This window comes from Amphiura filiformis, chromosome 15 (genome assembly GCF_039555335.1).
Source record: "Amphiura filiformis chromosome 15, Afil_fr2py, whole genome shotgun sequence".
NCBI lineage: Eukaryota > Metazoa > Echinodermata > Ophiuroidea > Amphilepidida > Amphiuridae > Amphiura > Amphiura filiformis.
The window spans coordinates 61858742-61877164 of record NC_092642.1 but is presented as its reverse complement, the minus strand read 5'-3'; the positions used below and the strand labels follow the sequence as shown (position 1 = coordinate 61877164).

Below are 18423 nucleotides of genomic sequence, written 5' to 3'. Positions count from 1 at the left end.
CAAATTATGTTTCTTGCGACTGCATTGCATCAACATCTGCATTATCACCATGTCCAGTACCCAACCATTACTCAGTGGCGTACCATGGCCGCCCCAACCCCGGGGGGCTGAAGAAAATTCAATTTTGCCGCCCCTTCCTCAACAGCCCGAAAAGGTTGACCCAATTTTTTTCTCGGTCGTTTGAAAAAGTGAAGAGCAAAAAAAAATAAATAAAAAAAAGGGTAAAGCCCCCCCCCAAAATATGCGCATGTTACTGGTATCTTTAAATCATAAGAAACCTGGTATCAACTAAATTGCTACAATAAAGTGTTGGCTCAAGTTGTTCCTTATTATGAAAATGAGACTGTTTACCCTCTGTAGCTTAATTTTGGGGCTTGTTCTTTGTTATGCTAAAACATTTTCCTACTTTATGTGCTTATGCCATTTCTACATAGGTGAATGAGCATGAAAAGAGTCTATCGCATGACTATTTGGTGCGGACGTAATACCGTAAAACCCAGTCTACAAGCATATAGTGTGCTTCTGATGAAAGCTACATTAATCCAGTCGCCATTATGGAGTTTGAGCAAATAAATTACGGATCCAAGCATATACAAACAAGTATTATTTTAAGACCGATCTATTGTATTGGTACTTGTATATTAACGCTTGCTTCGAATTAATTAAGCTTTTATAAAAAACACTATATATGCTTGTTGACGGGGTTTTACGGTATCACAATAGTGTCCTCAGGGAATGTAATGTTCTCATCAATTCAAAGGTTTCCAAGAAAATTGGTATTATTAGATGTGTCAAATGTTTGTTACCACAAGACACTCTAAAAATGCTTGGCAATGCATTGGTTTTATCTCATTTTGATTATTGTAGTGATGTTTGGACAAATAATTCCAAAACAAACATTTCCATGAGTCTGTGTTCCATGAGTTTTTCAGTCGTCACTGCAAGCATAACACAAATGCATGCACAGTGTAGGGGACTGATGGATTTAGTCTAAGTCACATTCTTATTGGCATATAGGTATTGATGATCCATTGGAGGTACAGGTAGAAAATGATGAATATCTCCCATAATTTATTTAGTCTAAAGAAACCAGATTTTGTTCCTTGCACTTGAATATATGTGTTGAACGGATAGGATAGTCGTTAGCTTGCGTCTTGAGAAAGAAGCTTGCGTCTTGAACTCAAAACTTACAAAAATTCTGATTTTATATGTGCCGAACTATAGCGCTAGGCTAGCTCCACTCAGACGTGGAGGCAGTCTAAAAGCAGATGACCATTGACCTCATCATGGCGTATACATGCTCACTGACACACAGAGAGGTCAATTACCAGGCTATTGTCAGTAGCCTTAGTCGGATTTCCCTCGGCTCATTATACGTCTCAAAGGAACAAAATGGCCATGCGTGGCTGTGGATTCAACCTACCATGGCGATTTCTCCATGAAGATATTGGGGTGATGACACTGTACGGGTGGGGGCTGGGGTGGGCCTTGGTGACTTACTTACCTGATCAAATTCAGGTGCTGCATCATTCACATCTCTGACAGCTACACTGACACTGGTTGTAGCCGACAGACCATCACTTGCACTGGTTGCTGTCACTAAGACCTGAATAAAATACAAGAGAATACAAACAATTGTGTAAAACATCTCATCATATTCAGTCTCTGCATCACTCACATCTCTGACAGCTGGTTGCTGTCACCAATAACATGTGACAGTCTGAGAGACAAAGTTTGGTAAAATAGTGTAAGAGTTAGTAACTATAATTCTCATCAAACCATTCTATCAGCACCAGGCTTGTATGTAATATGTTTTGCAGGGTGGATTTCAGCCCCCTAAATATTAACTTTTGGGTGCTATTTTCAGGAGTTTTAATGAAAAAGCGGCCTATTTAGTCATTTTTCTTTCTAAATTTTGCCCTTCTACAATGTAGGACATATTTACCCTGTATTTTTAGGGGGCAGCACCCTCCTGTGTACGGACATACTCAGCACCATTCCTGCCATTCACATGGTATCTGCACCAGATACTAGTAAATCTGAATAGGATGTTAGTAATATCACATTCTGCAAGTTGAAAAATATCTGCCTGGTTGCTTATTGGAACTTGGTCATTAAATGGAATTAATATATTAATTCATAGTTAATCCACTGAACATATTGAATATTTATTTCAAATAGACACTTCCAGAGAGACCTATACATACCTTAAACTGCCGTTCTTCAGTATTCTCATAATCAAACTCTCTGTTTGTGAAAATGGATCCATCTGCTGTATCAATCCTGAAGTTTACGGCATCATCCACGGTGTATGTGATGGTACTACTGCTACCTTCTGCTTTCACTTGGCAGAGGAAAAATGGTGGTGGTGTATTCTATTGATGAAAACAAAAATCACAATCGTCACTGGGCGGGAAAAACCTCACATGTACTTTTGGCCCTTGAACATGGATAAAGCCTTGTTGGTGTAGACTTTATATTGAAGATGTTGCTTCATCCATGTTCAAGGGCCAAAAGTACATGCAGGAAACAACTCATATTTATTTTTGGCCCTTGAACATGGATAAAGGCTTGTATAGGGTCCACAACTTATAAGTTCCCCCCTAAATACTTTTTAAAATAAATCAAAAAATATTTGACAAAATGCAAACCTGTAAAAAGATATGGGTAGCCTTATTTGTTTTACACATGTGGACCAAATTTCAGCATCACACGTTATTGCGTTCAGTCACAATGGTTATTTATGTAAAACAAAGAGACCGTTTTAAACAGTGTTAAAAGTTGCATCTGAGTCCATAGGACTCAATTCTCAAACAAAACAGTAGGCCAGGGATATTCGTGTTTGTAAAAGAAAACTTAATCTTTGGTATTCTTCTTCTTCTTCTTTTTCAAAAGCAAAGCAGGTGTTTAATTCTTTACTTTTTAATGATAAATGGCTGAGATGGAAGGGATGTGTTAGAAATGAATGAATGAATATCAATGAAAACACAACACTGCAAGAGCTAACCCGAGCAATCCAACATGTATGGAACAACATGGACCAGCAACGGTTCCGGAATATGATAAACAGCATGCGGCGACGTTGCAACGCACTTGTCAACAGTGCAGGAGGACACATCCCCTACTAAGCATGTAGACTTTAAGTTTTATTTCCATTACAAACACATGGACAGGCCTAACATACTGTATTGTTTGACATTTAACTCCTATGGACTCAGGTGCAACTTTTAAAACTCCCTCTTTTTTACGTAATGAACCATTGTGACCAAACGAAATGATGTGTGACACTACAAATTGGCCCAGATTTGTAAAACAAATAAGGTTACTCATAACGTTTTACACTTTTACATTTTGTTAAATGATTTTCGATTTATTTCAAAAAGCATTAGGGGGAACTTATAAGTTGTGCACTCTATATGTGTAGACTTTATATTGAATGGTTTGCTTCATCCATGTTCAAGGGCAAAAAGTACATATGAGGTTTTTCCCGCCCAGTGACGCAATATTGCTCTTCTTGATCTGGCTCATTAGCTCAGTCGGTAGAGCATCGGCCCGGTGATTCGAAGGTCCCGGGTTCAAATCCTCTATGTCAGTGAATTTTTTTTCACTGTCTGTCATATGTACACAGATACTTGTGTCAAAAACTTTCCCACAATATTATTGTTTCTAACAATAATGAGTATGTCACTTTGGTTACAGGTTAATAGTCTGAAAACTCAATAAGTGTTATAAACCCTAATTCTTACCCTAGCCTTCACCCTCAACTAATAACCTAATCCTAACCCTAACACTGACTCTAATCGTAACTCTGACCACACTCTAATCCTAACTCTGATCCTATTTATAACCGTAGCCTAACCCTATTCCAACACTAATGTTAACCGTACCCCAAATCCTAACCTAAAATGCCCTAAATTTAACCATTTCTCAGACTAATGGCCTTTTAGACTAATGGGCTGTTCCCATCACTTTATATTCAAGCATGTAACCACCTTGGTCAATAGACCATTCCAATTGAAATCCATACACCACCTATGGAAGACATGTCCTTAATCTTCCACATAGGGAGTGCAAATTTCAAATACAGTTACCTGAATGGGTCTACCCCCTGTGCGGGAGATTAATGTCATGTCTTCCATAGGGGTGTATGGATTTCGACTGGAATAGTCCATTGTGAGGGGTTACATCTTGATTTACTAAGGTAATGGTAAAAGGGGAAAGGGGACAAACATGTGTTCACAGATTGGAGTGCCCATCTCTCTTTCGAAACGATTGGGCCCGACTCTTCCAAGAAATATTGCTGTAAGGGGATCACTAGGTGGGGAGAGGCAATAGGGGTGAAGACCCTCGCCTAAGTACACAACAAGTTGACGCAATAGGGACTCAAACCTGCTACCTCGCAATTATCGTTTTAATTTATCAATTAACTGTCACAATTTCATCTTGCATACTTCATGGAGGAGTGACCTTTATTATTAAACACAGGGACTCTGAACATGTGTGGGCTATATGTGCCTTTATTTAAAAAAAAGAAAAAAAGAAAGCAAGAAAAAAAGAAAAAGCGCAGTGATTTAAAGTGTGCTATGCACAAGCACAACACCTATATGTTGATCCCCAAGCCTCAGCACACTTTACAGGTCGCCACTAACAACTACGTCCCCATATCAACTTGGAGATTTTGCAGCTTACGAGCCTACACCCTAGACATTCCACAATTGACATTCACAGCCAGGAGCAGCTCCCCGAGTTCCGTACAGGACAATTAGCAGTAAGTTCCTTGCTTAGTGGAATTTCAAGCTAACACAATTTTCATGAGAGCATACTAAACCCCCACCAGGGTTTGAACCTGCAACCTCTCGCTCCATAGTCAAATGCCTTATTGATTGAGCTAACTTGACAGCTTTCCTTTATATATGAATTACTTTTATTGATTCTGAAATTTACTGTTGACCTAATTTATTGCTGTTGATTAATTTATTGATACATTTTGGAGTAGTAAGGCAAAATATTTTTCTTTTCAAAAAATTTTGCTGTTATTGAAGACTGACCTCATTCACAAATTGTACCCCGCTGCATTTGACTATAAACTCTGGTGGTTTAGATGCCGGTGGTTCGATGCTGATGATAATAGTTGCAACATCAGTCAATGGAGGTAGGCCTTTATCTTCAACTTGGACAGTCAAGGTAATGATGAGTGCTTCAGGGAGCTCTAGTAAGTTGTCCCTCAAAAATACCTCACCATCGACAGTTATCCCAAAGTAATCTGTCACTGAAATGTAAAACATGCAAACATTATTTGTTAATCTTAAACAGTCTATAATACCGAATGTATTAATTCGTTTTAAACAATTGATTGATGCTAGCACAGGAAGTCTAAGGTGACCTCAACGCTGTGGGTGGTTTTCCTGTGCTTTTGAATGGGACAGCAGTAACCTTTGCCAATTTTTACACCAACATTTTGAATTTTTCAGATTTTTTCTAAGTTTGTGAGAGCATAACAAGACTTTCCGTCGATGAATTTTAATTTCCGTCTGTAAATATTTTTTTAATTAAGTGTTTCATAACATATTAAAAAGGCAGAGACCCCTGCTGTATAATAAATTAGCTAGGTAAGTTTTGAGTAACCTTGATGAAAATAATCAAAAAAGTGCCCGTTCATTTGTGTGTGCCAGGCCAGGCTAAGCCCAATAGGCCAGGCTAAGCCCAATAGTGCTACTAAAAGGGTGTACTGTCCATCACTTGTCCTCCCCTATTGCAAATATGTGACCTGCTCCCAAAAATTGAGCGTAAAGTTGTAAAAACATTAACATCAGAGATATGATCCATCAAAGGAGTATTACATGATCCTATATGCATTCTCTTGTTAAAACATTTTTCAGTAGATATCCACAAAAATGCTTATTCACAAAATTTCAGTTATTCTGATCTTGCGTTTGCGAGTTATGCATGGTCATGTGTATTACATTGCTCCATATTATATAGGCTACTCTGTTGTAATTTTGTTCTGGTGCACCAGAACGAAATACAAATTTGATGATATTTTTGGTAAACAAATTAATCTGTAAGAAATTTTTTGTACATAAATATTATGTAGCCAGAGGTTTCCAGTGGTATAAAAATCTCAACTTTTTTGTGAAAAGTGGGGAGATGAGCTGTGTATCATGAAATGTCCCTTTAAACCTGTCTAAAATCAATAGGAATTATTCAAGGAATTGTTGATTTTTTAAGTAGGAATCAAGAAGCAGCTATGACATGTGATATATCATTTTAACCCCATGAGAACTACCTGCAGATTGGCCAAAAAGAAGTTTTCATTATCAATTGGACCAATCAGCAACATTGTTAGAATAATTTCACCACAAAAAAATTTGGGTGAATTATTTGCAAAACTCCATTCTGATTGGTGATTAAAGTGAAGATATCATGTAATTGACCAATCAGAGGCAATGTTAGATCAGCAGGTAGTACTCAGGGGGTTAAAGCTTCTGAAAAGAGGATTTCAAAACATAGAATATCTCAGAAAGTGAAATGTGTGACTTTATATGCTTATGGGAGCGTCACATACCGTAAAAACTCGATAGTTAGCATATGTGCTTACTATCGAGTGCTTATGAAAACATGAAATTGTACCATAGTCCTGCGCTTTACCAACCGAGCTAATGGGGTTGAGACACAAATTTGCAGGTTTACTTGTTCGTATATTACTATGTGTATCCATGATTTGCTCAAAACCCTTTACACTTTGCATGTTTTAAAAGTGCTCGATAGTAAGCACATATGCTAACTATCGAGTTTTTACGGTATAGAGATAAACTCCTGTGAATGTTCTCGTTTTGATCAACCTACGTTCACCACTATTTCCTGTTTCAGACAATTCCGTGAACACAATCTCGCCGACCCCAGTCATTGGGTAGTCGTCATCTGTGACATTATGCTCCAGGTCAACTACAACGTAATTTTCAAGTTTAGGCGCTTGGAAATACACATTGTAGAGGTCACTGTCAAAGGCTGGTCCACTGTTGGTGTTTGGAATGATAATAATGGTGACCTGTCAAAAAAATTTGCATAAGTGGTTAAATAAAATGGGCTATTTCATTTAAAATCCACACCACCCCTGTGGAAGATTTTGGAAATATGTGACCCGGCAGCACAAATGAGCCGTAAATTCCCTAAATTGTATTCTGAGTTACGGTGTAAAATGTGTACGAAGGTCATATTCATCGGTAACTTAAGCTGGCCCGACATCCGTCTCATTTCAATAGTCAAAAACTAATCAATAATCCTATTATTGAAGTGGATAATAAGCTTCTACCTCAGATGGCAATAGAACTTTTAATAACAATTAACAATGAGAGAACTTTCTTAAACCTCGTTGACTTGGGGATGATTTGAAATGACCACCAATTATGACTGTTTGATATTTATTGCCAACAATGTGGAAAAAGAGACACATGTAAAAACGTAAAAAGCTATAATTTTGTTGAAGGAGCAAAGTTTAACAAACCATAACCCCGCTTCTGGATATCGTTTGAAGTCAAATAATATACCATTTTAAAGTTTATGATGTTTATTTTTTAAACACGAAATAAAACAAAATTGACCGGGGGAGGAATTTACGGCTCATTCGCCGTGGACGGTCACATATGTTCCACGGAGGGAGTATGAATTTCAAATGAAATGAACACATTAGCAGCTCCATTTGAAACTTGCCACTCCTCTGTGGAAGATTCAGGTTGAATCTTTCTCAGAGGGTGTATGAAATTCAAATGGAGCTGTACTTAATGGAGATGTACTTACAGTGTATGTAGCTGGGAGGAAAAGCCATCCATCATTTGAAAATTTTGATCTTTCGTATTTAAGATATAGGTACATTTTTTTCCTAAAAAGACCTACCAATTTCATCACTTAACCACCTTTTTTATGATAACAATAAAAGCAAAAACTTACATATCCCATATCAGTACTGGAATCAGGGTTTGATGAATTAAAAGCAACGATTTCCAAGAAATGTGTTCCAAAACTGGGGTTGTTGCTCCTTGCAAATATGATGCCTGTCACAGTGTCAATGGTAAACTCTGTGGAATCGCTTGGTGGGTCCAAAGGTGCTGCAGAGAAGACAAAATGTTATGTTAAATGTGTTCCCAACTTGGCATTCATATATATGTCGTTGATGGTAAGCTCAGAGGAATGGCTTTTTTGAAAACTGAGTGAAAAAGCATGTGAATTTGGCCTTAAAAGGCCCAAAACAGGCTGCAAAAATATAAAAATGCATAAATTTAGACAAAAAAATTGCCTGAATTCAGGCAAAAGCCTGAAAATTCTCATGGCTGGAGGTGGATTGTCAGGTGTTTGGAAAAGAATGACGGGGGGGGGGTAATCAAGTTTAGTTTGGATATGGGTATGTGCCGCTGAGAATTTGAAAGTGGACCCATCAATATATTTATTTTTCAAGAAATTTGGACCCATCGAGATACCAAAAGTCACATTTAACACAAAATATTACATTTGTGAGCAAACTCATAGCCAAATAAGTCAATACTATACATTTTCAGAGATGCCAGTCAGTGTAGTCTGACTCTCTGCCTAAACATTTATACAGGATCATCCAAGTAAAATTTCCTGAAATCAGGAAATTTACTGAAGACAGGCAACACTGAATTTTGAATCAGTCTGTGAATTTTGTGACTGCAAATTGAAATAAAACAAAAACATATTTTGGCTCATTTTCCCTGAAATTGCAAAAACAAAAATTAAAATTTGACTTTTATTGCCATTTAGAACTAACTAAATGAATAAAGATTAAGCTATACCGTAGAATTCCGTCTAGAAGCATATATGCCTCTAAACGAGGGTTTTTTTAACTAAAGATATGAAAGGCCAATACCCTTCTCAAAAACATTGCAATAGATTGGTCTTACAAATATACATGTTTGTACAGCCGCCTTTATCAGTAATATAGTTGTTCAAACTCCAAATAATGTTTTTGTTGAGAGTGTCTGCCTCTTGTCTCAAAAAAACCTCGTTTAGAGGCATATATATGCTTGTAGACGGAATTTTACGGTATTTCATTTGGTAAAACAGGATACTTTTTTTTATCCCCCCAAAATAGTGTATTTTTTTGGACAAAGCAGACATTATGGACTGATTGTCAAACTTACTTGGAGCCAAAGTCTGCTTGATCACATTATAAACCAGCCCATCAACTCCACATGGACTAGATGCGAGAACTTTCACTACCTCCTCTCCAGCGTTGATGTTTCCAACCTCCACTTTGCTAAAATAATCGGTAGGATCAATGATGACCAAGCACAAGTCTGCGGTGACGTAGATACTTATGGTGGCTATGCTGTTACCTACAAGTTCTGGGCGGTCTGGATTGTAAGCTTGGACGGTGATTACATAGGGTCCAGCTTGGCGCACTGGCACGATACCCTGAGTGAAGACAGTGCACACAGCACCTGCAAGAGAAATAGGGAATAGATACATTATTCCTTTAGTTGACATGAATTCTGTAATCTCATTGGTCAAATGCCACTTTTACTGATCAAATGCCACTTTTACTGATCAAGCATGAAACACATGCCCTTAAAAACATAAAACAAGCAAGATCATTGAAAAACTTTCGGAGAGAATACAAATTGCATCTTACCTCATTTTACAATTAATTCTTGGAGGTAGTTTTATGTGCCATGTGAGATAAAGTCTCTTCTATTAGATTTTTGCTGTGTTATAAACGGTGTGGTCAATGCTGTCCTTATTGGCCTTTCTACCATTCCCTCCATAATCGCTTAATCTTTCTTTGAAGCGATGTATTTTGTCTTTTTTTTTTATTATGGAAATAAAGTTGAATTGACTACCTAAGTACAAGAAGGGCCCAACTCCAATTTTTTACAAAAATGAGTTAGACCCAGCATTTTATTGCCAGCAGACTGTTCTTCCTTGTGTGTGAAAGATGAGCCAAAATCCACCCTCTAAATAATCTTCCACGTACACTTAATCATGGTTTTCATGGAAGAAAAATTGGGCCCTTCTTCCACAACTATTGGGTTAAAGAGGAATTTTGTTCATCCATGAAATCTGCTTTTCACTACAATAAACTTTCTTGCTAACATAATACATGCTTCTACTTGTGCAATTAATTGATAATTACCAAGTTTCTGTAGCTATTTATAACACATCTGCTTACGGAACTGGAACTTGCGGTATATTAGTGGAAGAAGGGTCCAACTCCAGCTCATATTAAGACCTGTACCATTGCCATGGAAACAACCTATATAATTTCGAATGTCTGTAATACTGTATGTTCATGTATTAATGGTCCCCTGAAGATGAAAACATTCTGTCTATAAAACTTTTCCAAATATTAAGTTTTGTTCTTAATATCTCAAAAACAGTTTTGATCGATTTGGGCCATTCTTCCACTCAGCTATTCAATTGAAAAGCTTCAATAAGCTTGTTGTGAGCTAATTTTGATGCATGCATTTTTGCAACGGAACTTACCATCAGAGGTTACAAAGAAGTAATCATGGCTTCCATCAGTGCTGCTTATGTTACACAGAATTGTTCTATATGGATCCAAATCTTTATCAGTGGCAGTCACAGGAATGACCTGGCAATAAAATAAGACAGAAAATAGTTGCAAGAAAAGAAAAATTTCCAACTTTGTATAAAAGTCAAAAATTTATAAGACAAGGCGGTTCTCGAACCACGAGTCTCGCCTGCTTTCGCAACCGCCTGCTTTTGTGATTACTTTTGGTAGAGGTAAATGAATTTGGCGGTTATCGGCTAGGCACGATTATCTGGCTGATGGTGACTGTGCCCACCAAGTTTCATGCCCATGCAACAGTTTTTACTAATTTGACCCCTGGTGACCCTGAAATGACCTTCCAAAACTTTGGCTCTAAATGTTGACTGTATCCACTAAGTGTCATACCCACACAACAGTTTTTACTAATTTGACCTCAGATGACCCCTGGTGGCCTCGAAATGATCTTCCAAAAATGTGGCTTTAAATGTTGACTGTACCCACCAAGTTTCATGTCCATCAACAGTTTTTACTAATTTGACCTCAGATGACCCCTGGTGACCTCGAAATGACCTTCCAAAAATTTGGCTTTAAATGTTGACTGTACCCACCAAGTTTCATGCACATCCGATAGTTTTTACTAATTTGACCTCAGATGACCCCTGGTGACCCCGAAATGACCTTCCAAAAATTTGGCTTTAAATGTTGACTGTACCCACCAAGTTTCATGCCCATCCGACAGTTTTTACTAATTTGACCTCAGATGACCCCTGGTGACCTTGAAATGACCTTCAAAAAATTTGGCTTGAAATGTTGACTGTACCTACCAAGTTTCATGCCCATACGACAGTTTTTACTAATTTGACCTCAGATGACCTCTAGAGGTCCTCAGTGACCTTGACCCACTAACCAATACAAACCGGTTTTGTCTCGGGTCAAGATGCACCCACCCACCAAGTTTGAGAAACGTGCGACTCCTAGTCTCCGAGAAAATAGGCGAAAACCAAAACTTTAATCAAATTTGTCACACACGCACACACCCCCACACACATACATACGGAAAAGTGATTATATAGTCTCCTGCCTTATCAGGCGAGACAAAAATGATACAAATAATCAGAAATTGGGCTATTCAGTTAATATTCACACACACCTATGGAAGATGCCACCTTAATCTTCCACACAGGGAGTGTGAATTTCAAATGGGGTTACCTGAATGGCTGACTCCTTTTGAAACCTACACTCCCTATGTGAAAGATTAAGGTTATGTCTTTCATAGGGGCGTATGGATTTCAAGTGGAATAGCTCATTTCATCACTTATCTTCTTCGAAAAAGATGATGAACAGAAAGAGAGGATGATAAAAAAAGAAATGAAAACAAGAAGAAAATAAACCCAGCAAGAAACATGCATTACGTTTCACTCACAGAGGAGTAAGATAAAACAGAGCGCGCACCACCAGTCAAAGTCCCCTGTATTGTATGCTACCAGTTCTCGTGATATTCATGAGGGCCGATTGTTCGATTGTGTCGTGTCTCACAAACACGCCAGCGCTACGGGCCATCGCATATACGCGAGAGGGCGTTGCGTGATTTCGCGAATACGCGATAGACCATGGAAATACGCGGTTATTGCGTAGCAGTCTTGCCTGTCTCATTTCATGGAACAATCGGCCCTCATTATCGGATGAGGCGGAGACTTTGACTGGTGGTACACGCTCTGTTTTATCTTACTCCTCTGTGGTTTCACTACCTGGAGATCATTGATCAAAAAATTGAATTCCCTCCTGAGGTTGGTATCGGTCAATATGAGTTGACCACATCACAAGGATGTCATATAGCTATAGGCAGTATATAACACAAATGGTCAATGAGTTACATAAAAATGACCTTGAGTGGTATTTAGTTCCCAGGAAGTGAGTTTTACCTGAGGCAATTTGTGGTTAAATGTTGATCCCTCACTACAAGAGTTATTGCCATCAATTTGGTTGAAAAAGGAGGCGAGACAGGATCAAATTTCTCCAGGTAACAAAACGTAATGAAAATGAGAGCAACTCTTTGCTTACCTCAGTTCCTGACGGTACTTCATCATTAAATGATCTCCTATATTCAGTCTGTGTAGAGAATTCTGGTGGTTCATCATTGACATCCGTTATTCTGATGGTCACACTTAAACTGACAGACAGTGGTGGGCTACCTTGATCAGAAGCCTATAAAAATAATGAAAACATTATCAATACTAATTATACACACAAGATTCAGGGGAAATGTAACTATACATCCACATGGACCTAAAAACATTGTTGACGGGGTCCAAAAGTATCATATTAGCCGGTTTGCCGTTGGACAAGTTTAGAACTGTCAAGCTTTCTTCAGGAGTAACTCTGACTTCTTCAGGACAAAGTACCTAAGAATGAGACATGTGGGCTGCCCCTTACCTACTTATGGCCAAGACTGCGTTTTGTCAACAGAGAAAAAGCCTATCCCACAATTTGTATCATGTAAGCCTCGTTCTTTTTTACCTGAGAAGTGTGCTTATGTAGTGCCACGTCCTGTTTGGTAACTTACATGATCGGCTCATAGTCTGCAATTCGCCAATCGTACAGTCATCTCAAAACAAGATTCTACCCACAACTAGAAACCGCCGGAAACAAAAATACAATTTTTGCGCGTGCATTTCCAGGGAGAACCTTTATTGGTAACAATATGGCGGATCCGTGCAAAGGGTGAATAGCATGAAGACATGGCCTCTTACCCAGTGGTGCATGTACCACTTGCAAAAGGAATTGACGTTTGCTGTAAATCCCTTAATTCCTTGCGGTTATACCCGAAATGTTGTCAGTTGACGCCACGCCGACATGCAATGCACAGTAACGACGTTTCCCAGATGTGCGCATCAGGGTGACGTCAAATGACGACAACTTGGGTCCAACCGCAAGGAATTATGGGATTTACCGCAAACGTCAATTCCTTTTATAAGTGGTACATGCACCACTGGGTAAGTGGCCAAGTCTTCATGCAGGTGGCCAAGGTCAATTGTGATAGTGCCACTAAAGTTTGTTCGGCTCATAATTGGCAAAATACATTCAGTTTTTTCAGTTACTGTGCGCATCAATAAAGTACCCACTTATGCGCACATAAATTCACTTAAGCGCTGTACCAGCCACAAATTATGTAACCCGCAACTAGCATAAGTGCTGCATCCAACTGTGTGCACACCATTCTATATCAATACACAATATTGCCAATTATAAGCCGAACAAACTTGAGTAGAAAATGAAATATATTTTACAGACGTGTCTTACCACAACAGTGACTTGATATAAATCTTTTGTCTCTCTGTCTACCTCCCTGTTCAATCTTATCACACCAAATCCATCAATGTCTTTCTCAATCCAAAAAAAGTCTGAAAACAAACATAAAGAACAATGCCTTAAGTTACAATCTGTCTGTACTGAATGATAGTCAAATACTTAAAACACAGGTCCTCAAAGACAGAGAACAACAACAAATAAACCAAGCCATTGATAGCATATATCTTATTGGTGGTTAAGAACAAACTGACCACGACCTCATACACTATGAAGACTGGTATGAATATCAGGCCCAGAAAGACTATAATATATCACCGCAGCATCGTTTCCAGAGCCGTGCGCTGACTCTTAGACTCGCCGATTTAGTTATGGGGTGAACCCCAAAATGTTATTTTAGTAATATAATTTATGTACGAGTGATATAAAATAAATATTAACTGTCTTACATTCGTGCAATGGTCGAAATATAATCACTCAGTGAAAGATGTATCATTCCATTACAATCCATCTTTCACCTCGTGATTATATTTCGACCATCGCACTCATAGACAGTTAATATTTGTATAACATCAAATCCAGTAAGACTATAAGATATCAGAGCAGCATCAGTTCCAAACTCATCCTCATCAAATACCAAGACCTTACACACCACAAGTCTGGTAAAAGTTTTCTAGGATCTGTACTTTATCATTTACCTACATCAGATCCAGTAAGAATATAAGATATCAGAGCAGCATCACCCCCAGACTCATCCTCATCAACGTCCACAACCTTACACACTATGAAGTCTGGTAAATGTTTTCTGTGATCTGTACTACATCACTTACCCGCATCAGATCCAGTAAGAATATAAGATATCATGGCAGCATCACTCCCAGATTCATCCTCATCAGATACCAAGACCTTACACACTATGAAGTCTTGTTAAAGTTTTCTGGGATTTGTACTACATCACTTACCTACATCAGATCCAGTAAGAATATAAGATATCAGAGCAGTTTTCTGGGATCTACCTACATTGATCCAGTAAGAATATAAGATATAATGGCAGCATCACTCCCAAACTCATCAGATACCAAGACCTTACACACACTAAAGTCTGGTAAAAGTTTTCTGGGATCTGTACTCTATCACTTACCCGAATCAGATCCAGTAAGAATATAAGATATAATGGCAGCATCACTCCCAAACTCATCAGATACCAAGACCTTACACACACTAAAGTCTGGTAAAAGTTTTCTGGGATCTGTACTCTATCACTTACCCGAATCAGATCCAGTAAGAATATAAGATATAATGGCAGCATCACTCCCAAACTCATCAAATACCAAGACCTTACACACAATAAAGTCTGGTATAAGTTTTCTTGGATCTGTACTCTATCACTTACCCGAATCAGATCCAGTAAGAACATAAGATATAATGGCAGCATCACTCCCAGATTCATCCTCATCAGATACCAAGACCTTACACACTATGAAGTCTTGTTAAAGTTTTCTGGGATTTGTACTACATCACTTACCTACATCAGATCCAGTAAGAATATAAGATATCATGGCAGCATCAGTCCCAGATTCATCATCATCAGATACCAAGACCTTACACACTATGAAGTCTGGTAAAAGTTTTCTGGGATTTGTACTACATCACTTACCTACATCAGATCCAGTAAGAATATAAGATATCATGGCAGCATCACTCCCAGATTCATCCTCATCAGATACCAAGACCTTACACACTATGAAGTCTTGTTAAAGTTTTCTGGGATCTGTACTACATCACTTACCTACATCAGATCTAGTAAGACTATAAGATATCAGAGCAGTTTTCTGGGATCTACCTACATTGATCCAGTAAGAATATAAGATATCATGGCAGCATCACTCCCAGATTCATCCTCATCAGATACCAAGACCTTACACACTATGAAGTCTTGTTAAAGTTTTCTGGGATTTGTACTACATCACTTACCTACATCAGATCCAGTAAGAATATAAGATATCAGAGCAGTTTTCTGGGATCTACCTACATTGATCCAGTAAGAATATAAGATATAATGGCAGCATCACTCCCAAACTCATCAGATACCAAGACCTTACACACACTAAAGTCTGGTAAAAGTTTTCTGGGATCTGTACTCTATCACTTACCCGAATCAGATCCAGTAAGAATATAAGATATAATGGCAGCATCACTCCCAAACTCATCAAATACCAAGACCTTACACACAATAAAGTCTGGTATAAGTTTTCTTGGATCTGTACTCTATCACTTACCCGAATCAGATCCAGTAAGAACATAAGATATAATGGCAGCATCACTCCCGGACTCATCACCATCAACGGCCAAGACCTTACACACAATTGCATTTAGTTGGGAGTCTTCTGGTATTTGTACTTCATCCCCACATCCATTCTGAGTATATTCTGGTGCTTGATCATTCACATCAATAAGAGTAAGGATCACCTGAAGAGTGAAAAAAAAGTGCAGTGATTTTTTAGTGTTATTACGAAAACCATAATGTTTTATTATTATGGCCTGTCGTTGCCCAGTTGATTTCTATTGGCTGTATGAATGCAACTCCATTTTCCTCTTACACCAGGGCCGTGATACTCGTATTCAATCCCTGTATAAAAATTGAAGTCACTTCACGGCAGTTTGACTGACACATTGGCAGTTTGAGTGACGGTTGGTAGGCTTTTTCAGTACACCTAGTAATGTCCTGGTAACACTCAGGCACATTAGCCTAAAATTTATGACGTCAAGACAACAACGTTAGCGCATTTTATATGCCACAGTGGAACAGACTTATCCCATATTCAATTGACAAGTTCAGTATTTGATTGACAGTTGCTGGGCATTTTCAGTACACCAAATTTATCCAAGATGGCGGACGTCGAGTGCTAAATTACGTACCCTTTCCAGCAAAAATACAGCTTATTTAGCCAGTCTCGTCATGGGGTCATCGAAGAGAATATTTTCCTAGTATATTGAGCTAACTCCTCAGTATTTGGTTTTTCACGATATGATAGTAATGGAAAGATTCGACCAAATGTTCGCCGCTTTTTCGCCATTTTTTTTGAAACGATGACGTAAACATGCATCATCTCTTCCACAGGTGATACACTCCTACACGCACAGGGGTACTATGCCATCACATGCATTATCGCAAGATAGGCTGAATGACTGACTTCATTTGCGCAAACAAGTGGCTTATCCTATAGTATATTAGTACTCGAGAATCCTTGCTTACGGTGTATGGAATGACCAAAAACTTAAAATGTGAGTGGACACTACGAATGAGCCGTAAACTCAGCAAATTGTATTCTGAGTTACTAGTGTAAAATATGCGTGAAGGTTGTATTCATAGGTATCTCAATTCTGTGCGACAAGTATCTCATCAAACACTGTTTAAACCAATCAATAATCCTATTGCTGAAGAGGATAATAAGCTTCTACCTATTTCTATAGAATCCTTTAAATAGTTCTTGTCTTTGTTTGCTTTAGCTAATCTTGTTCAAGTGGTGGATAACAATGCATTGTATTTTGTCTAGGTATGTATAACCAACAATTAACAATGAGAGGACATTCCTGAACCTCTTTGACTTGAGGATGATTTGAAATGACCGCCGATTATGACTGTTTGATATTTATTACCACAAATGTGGAAAAAGAGACACATGTAGAACCAAAAAAATACAGTTTTGTTGAAGGAACAGATTTCAACAAACCATAACCCCGCTTCATGGATATCGTTTGAAGTCAAATGATATACCATTTTAAGCTTATGATATATATTTTCTAAACACGAAACAAAACAAAATTGACCGGAGGCCGACTTTACGGCTGATTCGTGGTGTCCAGTCACAAATGAGGTGTCAGGTCACTATAAAATTACTATAAATGCAACTCTCAGAAGTTGAGAACAGAAATCACAAGTTTCTGTAATCCTTTTTAAACCAAATTGGTTCCCAAGACTAAACAAAACAAACCTAAGCAGAACATACTTTGAAATATATACATCTAAAAAAATGAGTGGTACTCTCTCCAGGTGTTCTACTTACCGTGGTAGTAGCAGACAAAGGCGGTTCACCAGTATCAGTAGCACGAATGATAACGAAGATTTGGGACTCTGTCTCCCGGTCATAAGGTCCATTAAATGTCACAAGACCCTGTAAAAACAGACATAATTCAATTACAAATTTACAATTATGGTTGTGTTACCAAAGGGTAATTATTTAGGAGAATATGAAAAATTGGACTAAAGATTGACAGCATGTGCCATGATGTAAACACTCATTACCACATAATAAGCTGAGTCCACTTTAGGGAACAAAACAAAAGATTGATGACATCCTAGCCAAAAATGGCCCTTCCCTACCTGTCTTCTAATATAATCATGAAATGTTGAAGATTCATAACTTTTGTCATCAATATTTACCCTTGAAGTTCTTTTTACACACATAAGGCCAAAAAAATTTGTTGTGTTGCCCTCAAGTGGGAGAAATGGGAAAGTTGGGTTGGTCAGTTGATTACCTGAGGGTATTACAACAATTTTTGCCTAATCACAATGTTTGACTCCTTCC

General features: G+C 38.2%; 1 protein-coding gene across 1 annotated transcript; it reads right to left on the bottom strand.

Annotated features, from left to right (window-relative positions):
• Window positions 1–402: 402 nt before the first annotated feature.
• On the bottom strand, window positions 403–16579 carry LOC140171091 (cadherin EGF LAG seven-pass G-type receptor fmi-1-like). The gene is made up of 14 exons (XM_072194260.1): window positions 16505–16579; window positions 16114–16303; window positions 15809–15862; window positions 14665–14748; window positions 13829–13929; window positions 12590–12733; window positions 10501–10609; window positions 9159–9458; window positions 7948–8105; window positions 6847–7048; window positions 5049–5269; window positions 2208–2375; window positions 1505–1606; window positions 403–426 (listed from the first exon to the last, which is right to left on the bottom strand). The coding sequence occupies exons 1-14, from the start codon at window positions 16577–16579 to the stop codon at window positions 403–405; spliced, it is 1932 nt and encodes a 643-aa protein (XP_072050361.1).
• Between the last annotated feature and the right edge of the window lie 1844 nt (window positions 16580–18423).

Bases quoted from the DNA above. Each gene is read 5' to 3' on its own strand.
- LOC140171091 (XM_072194260.1), bottom strand. From the start codon at position 16,579: ATGTGCCTGAGTGTTACCAGGACATTACTAGGTGTACTGAAAAAGCCT. The intron at 16,304-16,504 runs GTCAGTCAAACT...TTCACTCTTCAG, and splicing joins GTCACTCAAACTGCCAATGT to GTGATCCTTACTCTTATTGA. The intron at 9,459-10,500 runs GTAAGTTCCGTT...TTTCTCTTGCAG, and splicing joins CTTCTTTGTAACCTCTGATG to GTGCTGTGTGCACTGTCTTC.